This window comes from Scleropages formosus, chromosome 1 (assembly GCF_900964775.1).
Source record: "Scleropages formosus chromosome 1, fSclFor1.1, whole genome shotgun sequence".
Classification (NCBI taxonomy): Eukaryota; Metazoa; Chordata; class Actinopteri; order Osteoglossiformes; family Osteoglossidae; genus Scleropages; species Scleropages formosus.
This window is the reverse complement of record NC_041806.1, coordinates 12,666,892-12,683,907: the sequence shown is the minus strand read 5'-3', so window position 1 is coordinate 12,683,907 and position 17,016 is coordinate 12,666,892. Positions and strand designations below refer to the sequence as shown.

Below are 17,016 nucleotides of genomic sequence, written 5' to 3'. Positions count from 1 at the left end.
TTATATATACATTAAATTTATTAATGACTAAACAAGACAAAGTGAGAGAAAATTTCATCAATTGTTCATTTTACTTTGTGTAAGGCTCTTTATTCTCCTTTTAACTATGAATTAGGGATTGTCTGTAGTAATTCATAATTGCTTGCAAGAATATAATTAATACACCCAGCCAGTGTTGAGGCGGCAAGCAAGGCCACACTAATAACTGCATCTGGGGTGCTGCTGCTACGCAAAGATAAGATGGCACAGGAGGAATCCGTTCCCCTGGCTGGGATGAAAGGAGTTAGCCTACTCACCCACGCGTCTAAGAAGAGGAACAAAGCACAAGCTGAACAAACGGCTGTAATAGTGGAACTTTACTAACCCCACCCCATAGTGTATAAATATCTGTATTTTGTATGCCCTCGGTTTGCCCTCCAATAGGCTCACTCGTGTGCACACGTATTGCATAAATGCTTCTGTAACCTGAGAAGTCAGCATCTGAAGTAACTTTCTATTTTGAAATTAAATTCCTACCATGTTACCCACGTGATCAAACACGCAGCACGTATACGTATTACGTAACAAGAAGTACGTAGCATACATGGCGTCAGTGAACGAAGAGGTGCTCATTGGACTTTGTGATGAAGCCGTTGGTGGAAAGAGTACTACTTGTTTCACTAACAAGATCGGCGGACTACCGGTAAACATAACAGGAGGACCGACTGTTCCACTTGAATGCACATGTTCAGTTTCTGAGTTGTTCTGACAGCTGCTGCCATGCGCGAAGCAGCCATGTGGTCTCACAAGCTAGCTAATAGTTTATTTGAACTGTCAACTGATGGTTCTCTGTACAGACGACGTAAGTTTCAGAGTCTCTGTAGTCTGTTACGTCCAGTTTTGCTAGTCTCACAGACTCAGATTGTGTTCTGAACTTTACCGAGTACATTATGATCATGTACACTCTACTGTACGACGGGAAAATGAAATTGACCAGTTCACCTGTTGAAAACCTTCATGCTGACCTAAGTACCTTAGCACTTCTTCATTTTTCCTTTCTTCTCTGAGTGTTTTCCTACCTGGCAGCCTTCAGTAATTTGATTTTGTTCACGTGCCACAAGCTTGCCAATGCTATGGGGGTCTTTCTGCTATGCCCAATTGTTCAAAGAAGTCTCTTACTCTGGGCATCTGCATAAGAGTGTTCTGAATCACAGTAAAATAACCAGTGCTTCCTTCTTTCTGTTGTCTCCTATCATGTATTTTACTTTGCTGTTTTTGTTATATTTTCATTATTTCTGTGCTTGTATCTGCAGTAAATTACTTTGTAAACCTGTGTGTGCTTTTTATTGTAAAGCACATTGACAAGTACTTTTAAACTTATAAAAGTGTTTACAAAAATGTTTTACTCTGTTTGCAAGAGGGATATTCTCAATCTTTGGTATTTCAGGACTACCCTCCTTCGGTATCCCTGCATAACCCTTGTTGTGCTGTCTGCGGGGCAGTCCTTGCGCATATTGTGCAGGTGTACTGCCCGTTGGAGGTGTCTCCGTATCACCGCACTGTAAATGTGTTCGCCTGTGCTCGTCCAGAATGCAGTGGGAAATCCGAAAGGTAAAACCCACCTTTTCCTATTACCTTGTGCTAATAATTTGGTACTAGCTCATGAAAGCTGGCAGTATTCTTAACATCCTTATTTGAGACAACAGTGGTTATTCTTAGGCTGCTTGTAAGGAATGCTGGTGGTATTGGATTAAGTGATTGTACTTTGAAACACATGTTGGTATCTCTCCTTCTGTTGAAATGCACTTTTCAGAGATTTCAGCACCAGCCTGGGTGGCATCATTAGCGTACTTTTTAAACATACTTATTTTTGTACATGCATTTGTGTATTTCTCTACTTATTTATTCATTTAGCAGACACATTTCTCTTTTTCACATTTCTCAGGTTATTCTGTTTTAGGAATACAGATAACTGGTTGTAGGTTTGCTGTTATAGAGTTTTTGATTGAAAAAGGAGAAAAAAAGATTGGCTTGTAATTCTGAACTCAGATTGGGGTTTTTTTTTTTTTTTTCCTTTCCTTTTTTTTTTCTTTTTTTTCTTTTAAACGGGGGAAAAAAAAAAAGGTGGATAGCGGCAGTTTTAAAGGCAGATGGGAAGTAACTGGGGGAGTGAGGAGTTAATGATAGGAGAGATTAAAGAAATAAATTGGAGAGATGGCCTGTAGGAAAGATGAAGGGATGAAATCAAGGGAGCTGTCAGTGGCACTTTGTGAAAACAGGAATTTGCAGATTTCACTTTCTCATGGGGTTAAAATGCAGAGAATGAGGCTTTGCTAGGAGATCCAATGTGTTTGGGGTAGATGGGTGCCAAGAACTTGTTGGTGATGGAATTTAACATCATAAATTCCAACTTCATTTAATGCAACTGGAAAAAATATTGTTCATCCTGACTTGATTACTTCCTTTAAATCATTTTAAGTAATTACTTTAGTCAGAAACTCAGTTAACAAATAGTTAATTCCGGACGGAATTTCAGGGCGAGTTTTAAAAACATGCAGTGAGCAACTGGCTACTGTCTTCATGGACATATTTAATACCTCCTTAAAAAGCTCAACTGTACCCACTTGTTGGACCACAGTCCTGCTCTCTGGTGGGTCTGGGGTTCAAGTCCCGCTTGGGGTGCCTTGCGATGGACTGGCGTCCCGTCCTGGGTGTGTCCCCTCCTCCTCCAGCCTTACGCCCTGTGTTGCCGGGTAGGCTCCGGTTCCCTGCGACCCCGTATGGGACAAGCGGTTCTGAAAATGTGTGTGTGTACCCACTTGTTTCAAAAACGCCACCATCATCCCCGTTCCTAAGAAGAACAAAGTGAGCTGGCTTAATGACTATCGCCCGGTGGCACTGACCCCCATTGCAATGAAATGCTTAGAGAGGCTGGTGCTGGGACACACTAAGGACACCATCCCAGGCACTCTGGACCCACTGCAGTTTGCCTGCTGCCACAACAGATCCACTGAAGATGTGATATCACACATACTTCACACCATTCTGTCTCACCTGGATAATAAAAACTGCTATGCAAGGCTATTGTTTGTAGACTATAGCTCAGCATTTAACACTGTCATCCCAACCAAGCTGATCCAGAAACTACTAGGGCTGGAACTGAGTGCCACATTGTGCAGTTGGATCCTGGATTTCCTCACCAACAGACCCCAGCGTGTGCGGATTGCCAGTAATACCTCCCTCGCCACTGATCCTCAACACTGGCACTCCAGAGGGAAGCGTCTTGAGCCCAGTGCTATACTCCCTATTCACACATGACTGTGTGGCCATTCACAGCTCCAACGCCATCATAAAGTTTGCTGACGATACCACCATTGTGGGTCTGATCGCCAACAATGATGAGACAACCTACAGAGAGGAGATGAGGCTCCTGGCAGAGTGGTGCCAGGACAACCTGTCACTCATGTCAGTAAAACTAAGGAGTTGGTGATTGACTGACTTCAGGAAACAGGATACGGTTCAGGCCCTCATCTGCATAGGAGGGGACATTGTAGAGAGGGTCAACAGCTTCAAATTCCTTGGGGTCACCCTCACTGCCAAACTCATATGGACTGAGCACACAACATCAACCATCAAAAAGGCCCATCAACACCTCCACTTCCTCAGGAGTCTGAAGAAAGCCAAGATCTCCACTACAGTCCTCACCACTTTCTACAGGTGTGCTGTGGAGTCCTTCCTCACAGGGTATATTACATCCTGGGGTGGCAGCTGCTCCAAGAAAGCCCTACAGAGGGTGGTCAAAACGGCTCAGGAAATCATCGGCACACAGCTACCAGCAGTACAGGACACCTACACCACACACTGCCTCAGAAAGACGATGCGCATCATGAGAGATCATATTCACCCCGCACGGGCACTCATCTCTTCCCTGCCATCTGCAAAACGGCTTAGGTCTATTCGAACCCACACAGCTAGGTACAGGAACAGCTTTTACCCCACTGCTGTAAGAGTATACAACACTAACCAATGTGCTACCTTTAGTAATTAGAGTTGGACTGCTCCACCCAAGCACATTGTTAAATTACACTGCCACTTGAAGCAATCTCATTCTCTCGTTATGTGAGTTCTCTGACTGTCAACTGGCATTATTGTTATTACTGTTACCATTATTTATTGCTATTGCACTACTCACTGTCATTGTCTTTGTCCATAGTCTGTGGAGAAGCATTCAGGAAGATTTTCATGATACATGTACATGGTACTTGTATCTATGACAATAAACTTGAACTAGTTTTAGTTCCCACTGAGCAAACATTGCCTTGTTAATACAGCTCACTGTACCTGACTTGTTCTGTTACCCTGGTAAAACTGAAGGAACTTGTGATGACTGTGTTTGTGTTGTGTCCCTTTCGATTTTCTGTGGGATCTGCTGATGTTGATGTCCTCCTGGTGTGATGTCTCTGTGGTTTACAGTTGGAAGGTGCTCCGCTCCCAGTTCCTGGAGTCACATTTGAAAGTGACCCACAGAGTCAAGGTACTTCAGAAAAAGGAGGTCCCAATGACATCCAATGACTGGTTTGAGGGTGCTGATGACTGGGGTGTAGAAGAGGAGCAGGATGCAGTGAGTGACCCCACCCAGAGTGGCAAGTCCTCTCAGAGCTGCTTTGTGCCAAAGGTGGAAGTCAGCAACAAGCTGCTGGGCCTTAGTTTGACTGAGACAGTGGAGTGTCCTCCTCTGGAGTTTGGTCTGGTTCTCCCAGGATCCTTGCCAGTCTTCAAGCCTTACTACATATGTGTGGTGGAGGAAGGGAGCTTTAAGGAACAGCCCGATATGGAACATGTCCAGAGATTGCTGCAAGACTATGAGACTAGAGAGGGCATTACTATTGGCCAGCTAGACAGGTAGGTACTCTCTATCCATTCATCAGCCATGTCTTCAGTATCTCGGTAAGATATTGGGTCTTACCTCTTCTGTCAGTGTTTGATGTGTTTCATCAAGTTCATTTAACCCATTTCAGGACTAAATCACTCATTTGGTTATTGTCACATCAAGAACAGGATCTATAAAGTGCCACACATAAAATATGATCCAAACGAATTCATATTGGCCAACAGATAGCATATTAGACCCATTTTCTTACAGTTTGAAGAATCCTAGTTAAAATTGCTGCTCTTCCTGTAGTACCCTTAAGAAAGGTACTTCGAATTGTTACAGTAAAAATTGCACTTCTTATTAAGTTGCCTTTGGGAAGAGTCAGATGTGAATGTTTTGCACTCTGTAACAGAGTTTGATTGTAATGTCACTTTTTGTATTTTCAGCAGTGAAGGTGTTTGGGAGGTAGAGAAGTATGAAAAGACCCAAGCTAGCCATGGTGATAAGGTGTTCTGCAAGTTCATGAAGCGCATTTCCATTTGTCCAAAACAGATTTTACGGTAAGGGTACATTTATGAAGATGCTGTAGAACAATATCCTGTTATTATTGGACACTTGTATATGTTTCTTTCTGTCTAAACTTTTACTGAACTACTAAAAATAATATGAATGTGCCATTTGTTGCAAGAGAATGTGGGTTTGATTCCTGCTTAGTCTGTGTGTGCATGAGTTTTCTGTGGGTGCTGTGGTTTCCTCCAAAAGTCCAAAGATGTGCAGTTCAGGTGGATTGGTGACTAAATTGCTTCTAGTGTGTGAGTTTAGTGTTTGCATGTGTGGGTACCTTGTGATGGACTAGCATCCCATGTACATTTATTTAGCTGAGGCTTTTCTCCAAAGCGACTTACAATGGATGCTATGTAGTGTTATCAGCGCACACACCTTATTCACCAAGATGACTTACACTGCTAGATACACTACTTACAATGGGTCACTCATCCATACATCAGTGGAACCCACTCTCTCTGTGTCACTCACACACTATGGGGAACCTGAACAGCATGTCTTTGGACTGTGGGAGGAAAGAGGATCACTCAAAGGAAACCCATGCAGACATGGGGAGAGCATGCAAACTCCACACAGACTGAGTGGGGATCGAACCCACATTCTCTCGCACCACCCAGCCCCTGTGAGACAGCAGCGCTACTCGCTGTGCCACCGTACCACCCAGCCAGGTAGGTACTCTCTATCTATCCATCAGCCACATCTAGGATGTACTCCAGCCTTGCACCCAGTGCTTCTGTATGTCCTGGCTCTGGTTCATGGCAACCCTGGTCAGGACAGCAGTTATTAAAATTGGATGTATGAACGAATGGATGGATGGTGCTATTCATTCAATGAACACAGGTCTCAAATTGTTGTTTACAATTTTTAACATGATTTTCATTCGGAAGTATCTCTTTGACTGTAAAAGTATGTTGCTTTTTGATGCTGAAGAAATGTGATCCGTTTAATATTATTTGTGAAATTAAAATATTATAAATTATTGAAGAGCCGGACCTAATAAGATATTACCTAAAGTCACCTGAGTTTGTGTTTTAAAATTTTATTGTTGACAGATCAGGAGAGTTGGTCTTCTTTCACTGTGTGTAGATTATATGATGTACCTGGTGAAAAGGTTTGTTTTTTCCCCTTCCCAGATACTGTTGGAATGGGTCTCCTTTGCTCATAACTGATCTGAAATCCAAGGTTGCACAGAGAATACCACCTTGCTCTTACTGTGGAAATCAACGGATATTTGAATTTCAGCTTATGCCTGCCTTTGTCAGCTTTCTTAGCCCTGTAAATCAAAGCTCAGGTGAGTTTGTAATCTGGTATGTACTTAGTAAGCTTAGTGAGCAGCTTGGACTGAAGTCTGGCCTGTGTTAACATATTTACATTTATTCATTAGGCTGACACTTTTCTCGAAAATGACAATGTTAAGCTAATGATTTACCCAATTATACAGCTGGGTATTTTTTACTGAAGCAATTAAGGGTCAGCACCTTACTTAAATGTAGTGCAGTAGGAGGTAAGTTTCAAGTCCAGTGGCAGCAGCTCTAACTAACCACTACTCTACCAGCTGTCCCTAACTTTATTATAGAGCAGTGGTCAACCATTCAGCATCAACATGGACAGAAAATTTAGTATAGAACCTGTTTACACAGCAGTATTAGTTAATGATTAGTCACGTACTGCAACAGGCTAAAAAAACAATGACAAGGTCCTGCTTAATGGTTATAGCATTTAAAATGTGAAGAATGTTTAGGTGAATGGTGAAACCTACATGTAATATGTGTAAGGTTGGCTTTTTGTTGAGTTCGTTTTAGAAAGCCCTACTAATATCCCTAGTAAAGTTATCCTCTTGATCCTTTGATGGTCTTCAGTTTTTACTTGCTGTGCCTGTTGTGCCTGCTTTGCCTGCTGTACCAGAATGCCATTGTAGGATATTTTTGACTGTGCTTCTCGATTTCTCAGGACAGTTGCTGGAGTTTGGAACAGTGTTCGTGTACACCTGTCGAAGCAGCTGCTGGCCACGTGACACTCTCATACCTCTTGAGGAGTATGTGTTGGTGCAGACCGATCCTGATCAGAAACTGTTCACAATGATCTAATTTAAAACTTTGCATTGTCCTAAATCACTTTATTTCACTCACATTGTATGTCCCAGTAATGTTCATTATATTCAATTCAATTCAATTCACACACACACACACAGTCTGAAACTGTTTGTCCTGAGTGGGGCTGCGGTGAACCGGAACCTAACACGGCACAAGGTTGGAGGGGGAGGGGACACCCCCAGGACAGGACTCCAGTTCGTTGCAAGGCACCTCAAGCAAAACTCAAACCCCAGACCCACCAGAGAGTGGGACTCAGCCAAGCCTGCTGCACCACCGCACCCCCCTGCCAGTTCAATTCAATTCAATTTATTTTTATAGAGCGCTCTTCTCACACAGTGACACAGAGCGCTTTAACAGAGGCATGAGGCAAGAAAAACAAGTACATCAGAACAGACAGGCAGGCAAGTACTCATGCAGGTAGGTATTAAGACAAACACGCAGACACGCAGTTAAGCAGGCTGACAGGCACTCACATAGTTAAACAAGCAGCTAGGCAGGCAAACACTGGGGGGAGAAAAAAAAATGTTGAATTTACTTAGTCGGGGCTTGCTGGTGCAGCAGGCTTGACCGGGTCGACCCTGCCCTCTGGTGGGTCTGTGGTTGGAGTCCTGTTTGGGGTGCCTTGCAATGGACCTCTGTCCCGTCCTGGGTGTGTCCCCTCCCCCTCCAGCTTTGCCTCCTGTGTTGCCGGGTTAGGCGCCGGCTCAACCGCGACCCCACTCGCGATAAGCGGTTTCAGACAGTGTGTGGGTATGTGTGTGAATTTACTTAATTGTATTATGTCAAAGGGTTGCACAAAATAAACTTATCTAAATCAGACATATTTAAGTTAACTGTACTTAATGTTTTTAAGTAAGATCTTTTCTTTTTTATTTGTATTTTTAGCTGAACTATTTTAAGTAGAGTTTACTCTAATTTTCTTAGTATTTCCAACTAAACCCATGTTTAGTACGAAAATTTCTTATGTAACTTAGATTGCTGTTATCCAGGGTTTTTTGGATCAATTTAATAGTTAAATTTTTACATACTAAAAGTTACGTTTAATCTAATTAAACATTTTTGGCTATCATTAGTAGCCTGACTTTAAATAAATGAAATATTCAGTCAAATAAAGCGAACAAAATATTTTTAACAGCTGTTGACTTTATTGTGACACTTCAATTAAGCAATTCAAAAATGTCAGAATGAAGTCTAATCAACCAAGACTCCAGAAAACATACAGTACAATTTCTTCCAGAAAGTATAACATGCATTAGGTGTAATGAAAATAGAGAATATACTACCCAGTTTCTGACAAAAACAAGCACCTTTGTCAAGGGTTGCAATTTTCATTTCTAATGAATAATCCACAAAATCCCTAGTACATCTTTAAATGTTCTTTTTTCAATTTGTTCATCAATTTAAAAGATCATCTGAAACTGCATTTCACAATTCACGTCATTGTATGTGTTCTTTCTTACTCCCCAACAAAAAAAAAAAACACACCACTGCAGCTTTACAGGGTGCGGCTGACAAAATCTTACAGTGCAGCACTGATTTTGTTCTTTAGTCCAAGGATTTTGGGGGACAGTGTTTCACCATCCATCCGAAAGAGCACTTTCTAAGTGAATTCATAGTAATACTTCAGATTTTTGCGGTAAGCCATGTTCAGTGCATAAATGACTCCGAGCATCATTTTACAAGCTTGGGGTACAGATCCAATGTTTTGCAGAATGACTGCTCCTTCAACATGAATGCCAATATCATCATAATGTGCAGTTTCTGCACCCTCCTGGTTGAATACGTATATGCCCATAGTAGATTTTTGCAGGTCTCTTAGGATGTCATCTCCATTAATGTCCTGTATACTTGAAGATAATAGGAAAAAAAAGAAAGCACGTATTCATGTAATTAATGTTAATTACATACACTTGCTCACATACCTATTAATCCCTAAAGACAAGTTTGGTGCTATTGTGTATTTTCACAGATATTTAACAAATCTTTTGTGCAAAGCCAAACCAATGAAGAATGTCTCCTGCTTTAACAAGTATGTGTGTATCAAAGCCTTATATATACTCAGTTGTCAGTTTCTTACGTCCATTTAGCTACAACCACACACGCACATCCATCCATCCATCTTCCTCCGCTTTATCCGGGACCGGGTCGCGGGGGCAGCAGTCCGAGCAGAGTCCTCCAGACTTCCCTCTCCCCGCACACCTCCTCCAGTTCCTCTGGGGGAACCCCAAGGCGTTCCCAGGCCAGCCGGGAGACATAGTCTCTCCAACGTGTCCTGGGTCTGCCCCGAGGCCTCCTCCCAGTGGGACAAGCCCGGAACACCTCCCCAGGGAGGCGTCCAGGAGGCATCCGGAACAGATGCCCGAGCCACCTCAACTGGCTCCTCTCAATGCGGAGGAGCAGCGGCTCTACTCCGAGCTCCTCCCGGGTGACTGAGCTCCTCACCCTATCCCTAAGGGTGCGCCCAGCCACTCTGCGGAGGAAACTCATTTCTGCCGCTTGTATCCGCGATCTCATTCTTTCGGTCATGATCCAGAGTTCATGACCATAGGTGAGGGTAGGAACGTAGATCGACCGGTAAATTGAGAGCTTCGCCTTACGACTCAGCTCCCTCTTCACCACAACAGACCGGTACAATGACCGCATTACTGCGGACGCCGCACCGATCCGCCTGTCAACCTGCCGCTCCATTTTTCCCTCACTCGTGAACAAGACCCCGAGATACTTAAACTCCTCCACTTGAGGGAGCAACTCCCCCCTAACCCGGAGGGGGCAATCCACCTTTTTCCGACTGAGAACCATGGCCTCGGATTTGGAGGTGCTGATTCTCATCCCCGCCGCTTCGCACTCGGCTGCAAACCTCCCCAGTGCACGCTGCAAGTCTTGACCTGATGAAGCCAACAGGACCACATCGTCCGCAAAAAGCAGAGACGAGATCTCGCGGCCACCAAAGCAGACACCCTCCGTTCCCTGACTGCGCCTAGAAATTCTGTCCATAAAGATAATGAACAGAATCGGTGACAAAGGGCAGCCCTGGCGGAGTCCAACATGCACCGGGAAAAGGTCTGACTTACTGCCGGCAATGCGAACCAAGCTCCTGCTCCGGTCATACAGGGAACGAACAGCCCATAGCAACGAGCCCCGAACCCCATAATCCCGAAGTACCTCCCACAGGATGCCACGAGGGACACGGTCGAATGCCTTCTCCAGGTCCACAAAACACATATGGACTGGTTGGGCAAACTCCCACGAACCCTCCAGCACCCTAGTGAGGGTATAGAGCTGGTCCAGTGTTCCACGGCCAGGGCGAAAACCGCATTGCTCCTCCTGGATCCGAGGTTCGACTATCGGTCGGATTCTCCTTTCCAGTACCCTGGCATAGACTTTCCCAGGGAGGCTAAGGAGTGTGATCCCACACACGCACACACTTGCTGAAACCGCATGTCCCAAGCAGGGTCGCGGTGAGCCGGAGCCTAACCTGGCAACACAGGCTGAGGGGGGAGGGGACGCACCCAGGACGGGGCACCAGTCCATTGCAAGGCACCCCAGGTGGGACTCAAACCCCAGACCCACCAGAGAGTAGGACCCGGCCAAACCCACTGCACCACCACACCCCGCCCGAGTTAAAACCAATGTAGTTTAATACAATGGTTATGAAATAAATACTCCTTTTGTTAAGGTTATAATGTTTAATTTTTGTTCAAACTGCTTTAAAGAGGTGGTAATTCAACTGTATTGTCATTTTGGAGGTCTAAGTTCGTGGTGCTGTTGAATTCTATTGATCTAACTTACACTTGTTTCTATTATTTTGACCACCCGATTTGTACCAATGAAGCTAGGCTAAATAACAGAAATAACTCTCTGTATCACATTGTGAAAGCTATTTTCTCTACCCATTCAACAGTTTGTAATGACTAGTGGGCAAGTGACATGAAATCATAAAACATTTCCTATAATAAAAAATCTTGTTCAGGAATATGTGGTAAGTCAGTGTCACATGTACTATCACACACACATTTTCAGAACCGCTTGTCCCATACAGGGTCACGGAGCCTACCCGGTGACACAGGGCGTAAGGCTAGAGGGGGGAGGGGACATACCCAGGACAGGACACCAGTCCATCTCAAGGCACCCCAAGCAGGACTCGAACCCCAGACCCACCGGAAAGGAGGACTGTGGTCCAACCCACTGCGCCACTGTACCCCCTGTCTCACATGTACTATCATCCTCACCAAAATAGATGCAAAGTGCTTTGAGGACTGCTGCCCTTTTATGGTTAACTTCAGTTGTAGCTTGTGGAAAAGGATTACAATTATTAAAATATTCTTAAATTCATAAATATAAAAAATACATGTAAAAAAACTGGAGTTACCAAAAAAACTGTACATTAACCTCATTGTATGTGCTGTAAATGAACTGCCCTCTAAGTGCAGAATGTTAGTGAATTGTGACTAACAATTACTTTGTTAGTACTACAACTGTGAAGTCACATGCCATTTTTTACATTCCTATTCATAGAACATAATCTGAGTTTTGCATATGTAGGGCAATACCACTATTTTAACTTTTATTTGTGTCTTCTACCTGGCTAATAATTCAGACAGTTTAGGTAAAACGGGGATCTATATGGTATGAGACAGGTACATTTCATGAAGTTACACAACAGTGTATGCGAAAATTTCTATACAACAATGTATATACACACATACCTCTTGCAAGATCTTTGGCTAGTTTCCGGCCAGAAACGCCTCCCCTTCGTCTGGGAAACTGATGTCAGCTAGGGTAAATGGCTGTCCAACTGCACCATGGGACTGTTCTGATGCACTGGAATTTCATTTTCAGTAATAATTATTTTATTTATTAAGTTATGTTTACATTTATTCATTTAGCAGATGCTTTTGTCCAAAGCCACGTACATCTCAGCAAAAATACAATTTGTGCATTACATTAACAGAAAGAGACATAGATGCAGACATGTGACTTAAGTAAACCTAGTATTCTGTCCTCAGTGCGCGTCTAAACGCAAATCGACAGTTAACTAACAAGCTTCCAGAGAAAGTCAGAGGCTGGAGTAAAGTTGAATGCCTTTACTGTTGTCTTCCTTCTCATCAAAGTAGTCTTTTTGTAAAACTGAAATAATACAAAAGCAACACTAATTACTAAACGTTAATTACATATCTTTAATACAAATATCCATAAATACACCTAAATAATGTCTACACTATTAACATAATGTAAATATTACATTCACACTACTGTAATTTACTAAAAACGTAAACGCAACTTACAAGCGATGCTCTCCAAGGCACAAACAAAGAGGGAAGGCACTGCAGTAGCAAGCTGACCGCATGGCACACATCGACTGAAGACACTTCCTGATTCTTAAACTGTATCTATGCTTGTGTCACGTGGCCCATCCATCCAATAACGTAACAGTAAGAAATAACGTGAAAAATAACGTTATTCTCCTAAATGACCACTGGAACCCAAAACAAATCTAGAAATATCTCACAGAACAGTACACCTAGTTTGTTACCTTCCACTTGATGCACCGATGTTCATCGCTCGAGTAGGTGCATAAAATGCAGGATAGATGAATCTTGATAACCTCCTACAATTTTTTTTTTTTTTTTTTTAAATAATAAGATACACAAACCATCACAATGCCCGAGTAGCGGCTGTATAAAGGCTTGTCTGGGGATGTTCATGAAGTTACGGTGCATGAACTTTTACACCATACATGAGCTGGAGAGATCTTGGGCGAAATGCGTGTGGAAAAGGTGAGTCTTCAAACCCTTTTTGAATGTAGACAGCATTTTGGCAATTCTGAGTGAGAGGGGAAGATCATTCCACCACAACGGAGCCAGAACCGAGAACCTTCATGCTTTACCTTTTGTGCACAGAACCACCAAGCAAGCAGAAGTAGACGAGTGAAGGGGCTGGCTAGGGTGGCACTGATCAAGGTTGATCAAGGTTGATCAAGTCCTGTAAATAGCTGGGAGCAATACTATTGATGCATCTGTAGACAATAACCAGGGTCTTGAATTTGATTTGGGCTGCTATAGGAAGCCAGTGCAGAGAAAAGAGTAGAGGAGATATGTGGAAACACTTTGGCAAATTCAAACACAACTCATACAGCAGCATTCTGTATCAGCTACAGAGGTTTGATGGCAGTAGTAGGAAGGCCACACAGGAGAGAGTTGCACTAGTCCAGACGGGAAGTCACCATGGCCTGGACAAGTAGTTGGGCAGAGTCAATTATGAAGTAGGGACGGATCCTACGAATATTATGCAGGCTGTATCTGCAGGACCGAGCTGTGGCTTTGATGTACTGAGAGAAAGACAGACTTGGGTCAGTTGTTACTCCCAGACTCTTAGCCAAGGAGGTAGGTGAAATGAGTGAGTTGTCCAGTTTGATTGATCGCGACAGGAGGACAGGCCAGCTAGGAGGTGAAGAATCACTGTTTTGGAGGTAGTGATCAGACATCCATGCAGGGATGTCCAACAGGCAGGCAGCAATCTGTGCAGAAATATCTGACACTCCAGGTGGAAAGGAGAGGCGGTCATCAGAATAACAGTGGTATTATAATATTAATAATGATAAAAAATATAATAATCAAAATAATAAATATAATTAAAAAAATAAAATAATAATATTATTATAACTTATTTCTTAATACACTCTTGGACTAATTTCTAGCAAATGTGATATTTCTCTGATGAGTGATTATGAACTCACTTCACAGCATTTAAAAATGTGCCTTCAAAGCTGAGCTAATCACACAGACGAAAAACTTGGAGAACTCTCGTTTGATAGTATATTAGAATTTCTGATAAATGGAGAGCACAAAAAAGAAGTAAATAATGTTAACCTGCTAACTAAACTAGGATTATCTTACCCCTCTTTTCTTCTGCCCACCACTTCACAACCTTGACTGCCATTTCTACTTTACTCAGTGTCTGTGCTCCTCAACCCATTCTGCTTCCTGCAGAGCACACACGCATTTTCTGAAACCGCTTGTCCCATTCAGGGTTGCGGGGAGCCGGCGCCTAACCCGGCAATACAGGACATAAGGCTGGAGGGGGAGGGGACACACCCAAGATGGACTGCTAGTCCATCGCAAGGCACCCCAAGCAAGACTTGAACCCCAGACCCACCAGAGAGCAGTATCCAGTCAAACCCACTGCACCATCACACCTCTACTCTGCTCAACCTAAGACTAGTTATTATGAAGCTTTTGGATGATTCTATTTTTCTGATGGGGGTGCGGTGGCGCAGTGGGTTGGACCGCAGTCTTGCTCTCTGGTGGGTCTGGGGTTCAAGTCCTGCTTGGGGTGCCTTGTGATGGACTGGCGTCCTGTCCTGGGTGTGTCCCCTCCCCCTCTGGCCTTACGCCCTGTGTTACCGGGTAGGCTCTGTGACCCTGTATGGGACAAGCGGTTCTGTAAGTGTGTGTGTTTCTGATTTCAACAGACTTTCTCTGAGCTTTTTGGTCTTGCCTTCACGTTTTGGGCTTTGCTATTCATCATATAAAGTGACTGAGAAACAATAGTGCAGCAGCTTCGACCACGTTAATACGTGACGTTAAGACATACTGTAGTTGGAGAGAAATGGTGAAGTAGCCGGTAGCTCAGCTGCGGGACATCCTGCTGACCTCCCGTTAACATTAGATTATACAGTATATACCCACTATTTCAACATTTTCTCCTTCAAGTCTTATTGAAACTACCCATTTTTCATACTGCCGCAACGTGATGGTTGTGGTGATTGTCCACAACGGCACTGTTGACGTGGATTTACGAACACCTCAAGGATTTACCATGAAAAACAAAAATTAGTGAGGTATACTCTGCACACTCAAAAAAACGCTATAGGTCGAGCAAGTGGAACGGGATTGTGACGTCACATGCCATTTTTTACACTCCTATTCATAGAACATAATCTGGTGGTTATTTTCACTTTTCTGAGAAGCAGTCCTAGTGAACACAGGCAAAGCCATTTTTCAGAAAGAAAGTTATTGCTGCCACTGTTTTTTTCTGCTCCACATTGTGTTTTCAATGAATAGCAACTGAAGCAGTTTGCTGCTGCAGCCTACGTGTGCAGCAGGGTTGCTGTTCTTTTTGTCCTGTCCACTTTACAAGGGAATGTTGCAGCGCTTACATTAACCCCTTGGTACCAGGCAGAGAGAGCATTCTATCCTAAGCACCACATACATACTGTGGCACGCAGCGCTGTGGGTTTGGATGGGGCGAAGAAGGATGCAGAGGCAGCATTCATCTCGAATGTTTTAATGAACACTGGCAAACAGGGAAATAATGCTCTCAGTCTGAGGACCCCGTTTCCTCCAGGAGCTGCACTTCTTTTTTTTTTTTTTTCTCCATTCACTATTTCCAATAATTAAAATCTTCATTCAATAAATAAATTAATCCTAAAAACTGCCATGCTAATAATAAAATCTGAAATAAAACAGAAATCAATAAGACCAGCTATTATAAAGACCGCATGGCAGAACCATTAAAACACACTCCAAGGCTTAAAACCATACATGACAAACAATTACAAGGAACTTACCCAGTAACATTCACTGCTCAAGAGGCCACCCCTGGCATGTTCCAAGGGTATGACCATACACCTTACCTACTGTTTTTGTGTGTTTCCCTTTTCACAACATGTCTTCCCTATTAATGTTTTAGTGGGATGGGTGAATGATAATGAAAAGAATTAAAAAAACAACATGCAACCACACAACAAACTAATCTACACAACACTAAACATGATAAAATAAATACACACACACATTTTCAGAACCGCTCGTCCCAAATGGGGTCACGGGGAACCGGAGCCTACCCGGCAACACAGGGCGCAAGGCCAGAGGGAGAAGGGGACACACCCAGGACGGGATGCCAGTCCGCCGCAAGGCACCCCAAGCGGGATTCGAACCCCAGACCCACTGGAGAGCAGGACTGTGGTCCAACCCACTGCACCACCGCACCCCCCACATAAAATAAATAAATAACAATAAAAAAATGATTAATACAAACACACCACACATGTAGTCATTTATAAATGACTATTTAAAAGTGGGGGGTGCAGTGGCACAGTGGGTTGAACCACAGTCCTGCTCTCTGGTGGGTCTGGGGTTCGAGTCCCGCTTGGGGTGCCTTGCGATGGACTGGAGTCCAGTCCTGGGTGCGTCCCCTCCCACTCCAGCCTTATGCCCTGTGTTACTGGGTAGGCTCTGTGACCCTGTATGGGACAAGTGCTTCTGAAAGTGTGTGTGTATTTAAAAGTGCTATAATTTTTTTTTTAATTGTGCAAATTAAATAAAATGTGACATAAAGGATTAGAAACTGTCATGTCTGGTTCCAGAAGCAAGCAGCGAACCCAAGTGCAGAGTGGTATACGTGGTGTATTTGGGGAAATCCAAGAGAGGAGCTCAAAGAACAGGCGATTGGTCTTCGAGGTGCAAACGTCGTTACAGGGAGAATCCAAAAGGTGAGGTCGGTACA

General features: G+C 43.5%; 1 protein-coding gene and 1 long non-coding RNA gene across 3 annotated transcripts; one reads left to right on the top strand and one right to left on the bottom strand.

Moving 5' to 3' along the window:
* Positions 1-573: 573 nt before the first annotated feature.
* pdcd2l (programmed cell death 2-like) lies at positions 574-7,636 on the top strand. 2 transcript variants are annotated; one of them, XM_018751403.1, is made up of 6 exons: positions 574-682; positions 1,427-1,590; positions 4,453-4,881; positions 5,299-5,412; positions 6,550-6,707; positions 7,372-7,636. In XM_018751403.1, the coding sequence occupies exons 1-6, from the start codon at positions 584-586 to the stop codon at positions 7,428-7,430; spliced, it is 1,023 nt and encodes a 340-aa protein (XP_018606919.1). In that variant the 5' UTR covers positions 574-583; the 3' UTR covers positions 7,431-7,636. The 2 variants fall into 2 exon arrangements, with proteins under 2 accessions (XP_018606919.1, XP_018606918.1); XM_018751402.1 differs by having other exon boundaries at positions 7,367-7,636.
* A 1,058-nt stretch (positions 7,637-8,694) lies between these two features.
* On the bottom strand, positions 8,695-12,861 carry LOC108933986 (uncharacterized). Its single transcript, XR_001966101.1, has 3 exons — positions 12,795-12,861; positions 12,216-12,330; positions 8,695-9,356 (listed from the first exon to the last, which is right to left on the bottom strand). It is a non-coding gene; the product is annotated as an uncharacterized LOC108933986 (long non-coding RNA).
* Between the last annotated feature and the right edge of the window lie 4,155 nt (positions 12,862-17,016).

Excerpts from the sequence above, each read along its gene's own strand:
- pdcd2l (XM_018751402.1), top strand. The coding sequence starts at position 584 with ATGGCGTCAGTGAACGAAGAGGTGCTCATTGGACTTTGTGATGAAGCC. Across the intron at positions 5,413-6,549 it reads TGTCCAAAACAGATTTTACG|ATACTGTTGGAATGGGTCTC; the intron begins GTAAGGGTACAT and ends TCCCCTTCCCAG. Across the intron at positions 6,708-7,366 it reads CCCTGTAAATCAAAGCTCAG|GACAGTTGCTGGAGTTTGGA; the intron begins GTGAGTTTGTAA and ends TCGATTTCTCAG.